The 4892-nt window shown below is 46.0% G+C and overlaps 1 protein-coding gene across 1 annotated transcript in view; it reads right to left on the bottom strand.

The window, feature by feature from the left end:
- Positions 1–2635: 2635 nt before the first annotated feature.
- TMC2 (transmembrane channel-like 2) overlaps positions 2636–4892 on the bottom strand; it is a 35792-nt gene continuing 33535 nt past the window's right edge. The window contains exons 19-20 of the mRNA XM_009321218.1: positions 4010–4130; positions 2636–2889 (exon numbers count right to left, since the gene is read on the bottom strand). Of these exons, the coding sequence (XP_009319493.1) occupies positions 2636–2889; positions 4010–4130 (375 nt within the window). The remainder of the gene's footprint in view (positions 2890–4009; positions 4131–4892) is intronic.

Genomic DNA, 4892 nt, shown 5'->3' on the forward strand with positions numbered 1-4892 from the left:
AGGGTTGGCGTTTTTACACCCGTCACAACTGTTGTGCTCTAACAGAGGACCCCATTGTGAATTGGAGTCGGGGAAGAGTTGCCACTGGTCTGCAGAAATCGTTGTCTAGCTGATGCTGTCGCCCTTGTATCCTGAAGCCTCTGAGCTTGCAAAAGACATTGATCAATGGGTGAACCTAATGTATTATAATTAGAGATGAGCAAACCTTGAAAAATTAATTAGCTAATGGGCAGTTGCGTGCTCCAGAGACGACAAAGTACATTGTAATTCTCAGTGTTATTGCAGGTCTCAGGGGCCTGATTCAGAGACCATTCGCATCCTGGAATAGTTACTCATCTGGATCTAAGTCTGCCTCTGCCTCTCAGGTTTTCAAAACCTGTCCGGAGTTCTCTATGGCTTCTTCATAATGTTTCTCATTGCCCTTATATTCCTTGTGCAAATAAATATTCTCCACTTTTCTTCCACGTGTGTGCACACGTGCACACATTTCCAGCCCCTTTCTGTTTTTCAGCAGAGGTGAGTGAGATCTAACGCCACGTCTCGCCTTTCCAAATCATGTTTTAATGTGAGATGAGGAGCTAAAGGGAGGGAAATCCTATTCTTCATTATGCAACCATTCCCTAAGATACCGGAGTCTGCAGGGCAGACCAGTTGGGCTGAAATCAGGGCACCGGGTCGTTTCTGTGACATTCTTCTGGATTAGCAGGCTGGCAGCACCTTCCCCCAGCACCTTCTGACCAATACTTTCTATGGACACCTGCAGAGAAGGATGGGGGACGACAGCCCCTGTATCCTGAAAAATGCCTTCTCTTGTCTGACTTTTCTCCGGTTCAATGACTGGGTATCTCTGCAGACAGAGGTGGCGGGAGAGGCAACCGCAGCCATGTTGCACCAGCAACTCTCGCAGCAAAGAGGCAAGACAAGACCTTATCTGTGAGACCTAGCTCAGAGAAATGCCCTTCCAAGACCAGGAAACAAATCTGATGAGCAGTTTCCCACGTGGAGGCTCCCCGGGAGAATGAGTGACCCTGACCGTCGCAGCGTGCCTGGGAACAGCCAAACTGACTTTGAGCTGCACACCAGGGACAGTTATTTCTACAAATAACCCACTGACTTTTCTGTATTTTGAAGCAAAATGCAATGATTTAGTTTTTGAAGAAATTCTGAATTCTCCTTTTATTTGACTCTCGCTCGTATGTCCTGGAAGTACTTCTCTAGGGCTCTGGTCTCTTTTATAAAGCACAGACATAAAAAAATGACCTAGGTCTCTACAAATAAGCACAGCGCAATATATTTAAGCTCTTAATTCCTATGAGGAATCAGATGCCTAAATACGTTTGTTGGTTTGGACCTGAAAAATGGAATCCTTTTCCCAATCTGCCTCACATCTGACCTAACTGGACCCCTTTGCCCAACTCCTCGAAGGTGGACGTTCCCAAACTGAAGGTCAAATGCTCTGTGCTCTGTCAAGCCATAGAGGAGAAATCAGTTACTGAGTTTCCTGTCCTGAACATATCGTATGACAAGATTTGTGGCATTTAGTGGAAAAATTCAAGGTGAGAACCTTTAATCCCAAATATCCCAGCTGTAGTGGAATTGTTACTAGCTATATTTATGGATTTGTTTTTACTGAAGAACATGAGTTTATTTTTTACAGATATTTTTATGAAGAACAATACATATGTGAACACCAGATCTAAGCTGGCCGGGATGGGTTTGTGTCTAAAACAGGAAGAAACTGTAGGTGTAAAAGAGCAGGTCAACCCAGAGAAGTCCTGCCACGGAGCCCTGAGAAGTCCTGTAGATCTGGAAGATACGATCCTTAAATTGCACCAGAAATTTCTAACTGGTTATAATCAGAAACTAGGCCGAAGCACTTTTAGTCTCTCAGTTGTGCTGGGTGGTGTCACTAAATTAGGATTTGTATCTAGGGATTGAAATAATGGTGCAAGATGCAGTCAACAGACTATGAAAAGAGGAGCAGAGTGGGAACCCAGAGAAAGCGGTGGTGAGATACACGGCAGGGTTGAAACAAAAAGATGAAAGTTTGGAGGAGGTAGTCTGGAGGAAAGCTATCACAAAGGATGAAATGCAGCTGACAAAACCTCCTCCTGTGCTGATCTAGTAGGACTCCTCTACTCCTATTAGTGGCTGCCATGCAGCTGGACAGGGACACTCACTTTTTTTAAAGAATACTGAATTCCTCAGGTAGAGGGACAGCAAAAAAAAAAAGCAAACCCTTTGTTGAAACGACAGGTAAACTCACACTACTTTTATTAACTGAAGAAGCCTTTGAAGGGACTGACAAGCACTCACACCACAGAGCAGGCTCACTGTGCCGCTGTTAGTGGCCACAGGGCTGCATCTTGTATGTAGTAGTTTAACAATGCCACGGCTGATTTTCATCCTGACCCCCTCCTGTTTCCTTTGTGATCAAAATCAGCGCAGCCATTGCGGGTTACAACTCCAAAGTACTACTAAGCTTCTAAACAAAGCTGTTTTAGATAGTCAGTGTTGGATAGATACGGATCATCACAAGTGGATGACCAACATACAGTAATCATTTCCTACTAAAACTACAATAGTTCATGCAGCACCTCTATTTTAACGTCAAATGGGAGAAAAGTTGCTGAGCTTATCGAGCAGCATGTGAGTAGCGTGGCTGCCCTCTCCCCCTTCCAGGGACTGGTCCCAGTGGGTGCCCTCTTGGTCTGGGATGGCCAGGGTAAGGTGCCCAGACACCCAGTGTTGGTGGCTGTGTCACGAACACATGCGGTGGTGGGGTGAATGCTGCTCCTCTCCCATCAGTCATGGGGCTGCCATCCAGGGCTGATGCTTTGCCTTGTTTCCCAACAGGGCTGGTTCTACTAGGAGACTCTATTTTTTTGTCTAGAGCAAAGATTATGAATGTTATTTTCTTGAGAGAAAACACTGCCTTTCTTCTCCCCAGTGGCTGCTGCTGTTTATTCTATGTGCAATAACTCAAGTGTCTGGGGATATGTGTTTGAGCATCTGGGTGAAGAAACCATAAATAAGACCATTAGCCCCTGGCCAACAGTCAGCATGTGTCTCTGCTGTCCAAGCACTCTTTGCAGTTCTTTCCAATACGTTTATAAGACATGATAATCCTACCAGCCATGCTGGTACACCTCTAGCCATGTGGTGGTCACAGGTAACTGCTGATTTTAGTCTTTATTTTCAATGCACCCACAATGCTGCCAGCACTATTTCCATTTAAATGAGTGCCCTGGGTCTGCTCTGGGGGGAATCTGTATCGGGTTGGTCTAAACTTTCCAGCTCGTCTCGGCCTCTCCAAGAAACAGCCCATCTAAATGCGAGAGGATTATGGTGGCACTAGTCTGCTTTTCTCATCTGTATCAAGATAAAAATAAAAAACTTTCATGTGTGTTGCACTGGCTCTGGCGGTCAGGAAATGGCTGGTTCAGACCAAGCCTGGAGGATCTGTCTTTCCTGAAAGTGCCCAGACCCTGGTGCCAATGCCTCCTCCTGCATCTTTCTGCCCAGCCACGGACCCCCTCAGCAGAGCTTACAGCATGCATTTATTTGCCTTAAGACCAATGCAGTCCTGTAAAAAGCTTCTGTCTTATTCATAATGAATTTTCCAATGAAAACCTCAATTTGGAGAAAAGTCTGTGCTTGGCTCAACTGATCAGCCTAGAAACAATGCTGGAATTTCAGCATTGTTCCTAGAGTAAATTGCTGGTTTCATGAACAGCATGGTTAATAGCTGGGATATGAATCATAACTTTGGATTACAATTCCCATGCTGTGATAAGCCTGTAAGAGACATAATCCAGCCTAAAAACTTGCCCTTCCTGGGTGTCCATTGGCAGGTGGGCTTCTGTAAGCAGACAAAATCTGTGCTAGTTATACTCATCCGATCCCTTGCAAATGTGCATTGCTCCAGTTTCTCAATCTTTCCCAGTTATCGTTTGGTGACAAAAGGAGCCTTTTCAGGAGGGTTGAGGGGAGGTTGTTTAGTTTTTACCTTCTGCTTGTTTGGAGTGACTTTCACTCTTCGTACTTGGTGTAAGTAAATCCTCCAGATCTTGCAGCACAGGGTTAGTGCTGGCTTTGTTGCTTCTCTTGTTTTTCTCTTCTTTGCGTTGCTGCATCAATAAAAACCATCGGATTTAGTTTGAAACTCCAGATGTAATCCATGAAATGGTGGCCTGGTGTCATGGTTGGCCTGGCTAAGTGTTTGTCGGTATGAATGTAATTCCTTCGCCAAGTTCAAGGTGCTGAATCTTGGTTCGGTGACCAAAGGTTTTAGGGAAATAAAGTATATCCCAGGCAGGACCAAGAGCCTGGGAAGTGGCAGCTCTGTTCTCGTTAGGGCAAAGCTCTTGCTGATAATGTGGTTTAGGTCTACTAGGCTGTCTGTGTGTTTCTGCAGCTGCCGATCTGCCCTCCCTGGGGTTTTGGTTTGTTTTAAATGTGGACCTCTTGGGAAGGAGGGTGTCAGTGATAAATGCCAGAGGAAGAGGAGGAAGGCATGGCAGCATGGGGATGGGCTGTAGGGCTGTCTTTGGTTTTACTTGCATACATTTAGGTCTTCAAAAGTTTTCCTTCTGGATGGCAGAGGGAGGAAAATACCCGGCGGCTGTTTCTGCTCAGGACAAGCATGCTGGATGGAGAAGGGAGAGGCTGCCCTCTCATGCAGTGCGAAAGCTTGGAGGGACTCCACTCCAGCTCCATCCCTCCTCCCAGAAGGGTGATCTGCCAATGGAAGGAGTTGTGTGCTGGAGCCATGGAATGCAAGGCAGCTTGTGGCCTTGCTATAGCTGAGAGGTCCCAACCCACAGAGCAGCCTCCATCCATTCAGCAAACCTCGCAGACTTTGGGGGCAGCCACAGCAGATCTCTCTGAGT

This window comes from Pygoscelis adeliae, unplaced genomic scaffold (genome assembly GCF_000699105.1).
Source record: "Pygoscelis adeliae isolate BGI_AS28 unplaced genomic scaffold, ASM69910v1 Scaffold280, whole genome shotgun sequence".
Classification (NCBI taxonomy): Eukaryota; Metazoa; Chordata; class Aves; order Sphenisciformes; family Spheniscidae; genus Pygoscelis; species Pygoscelis adeliae.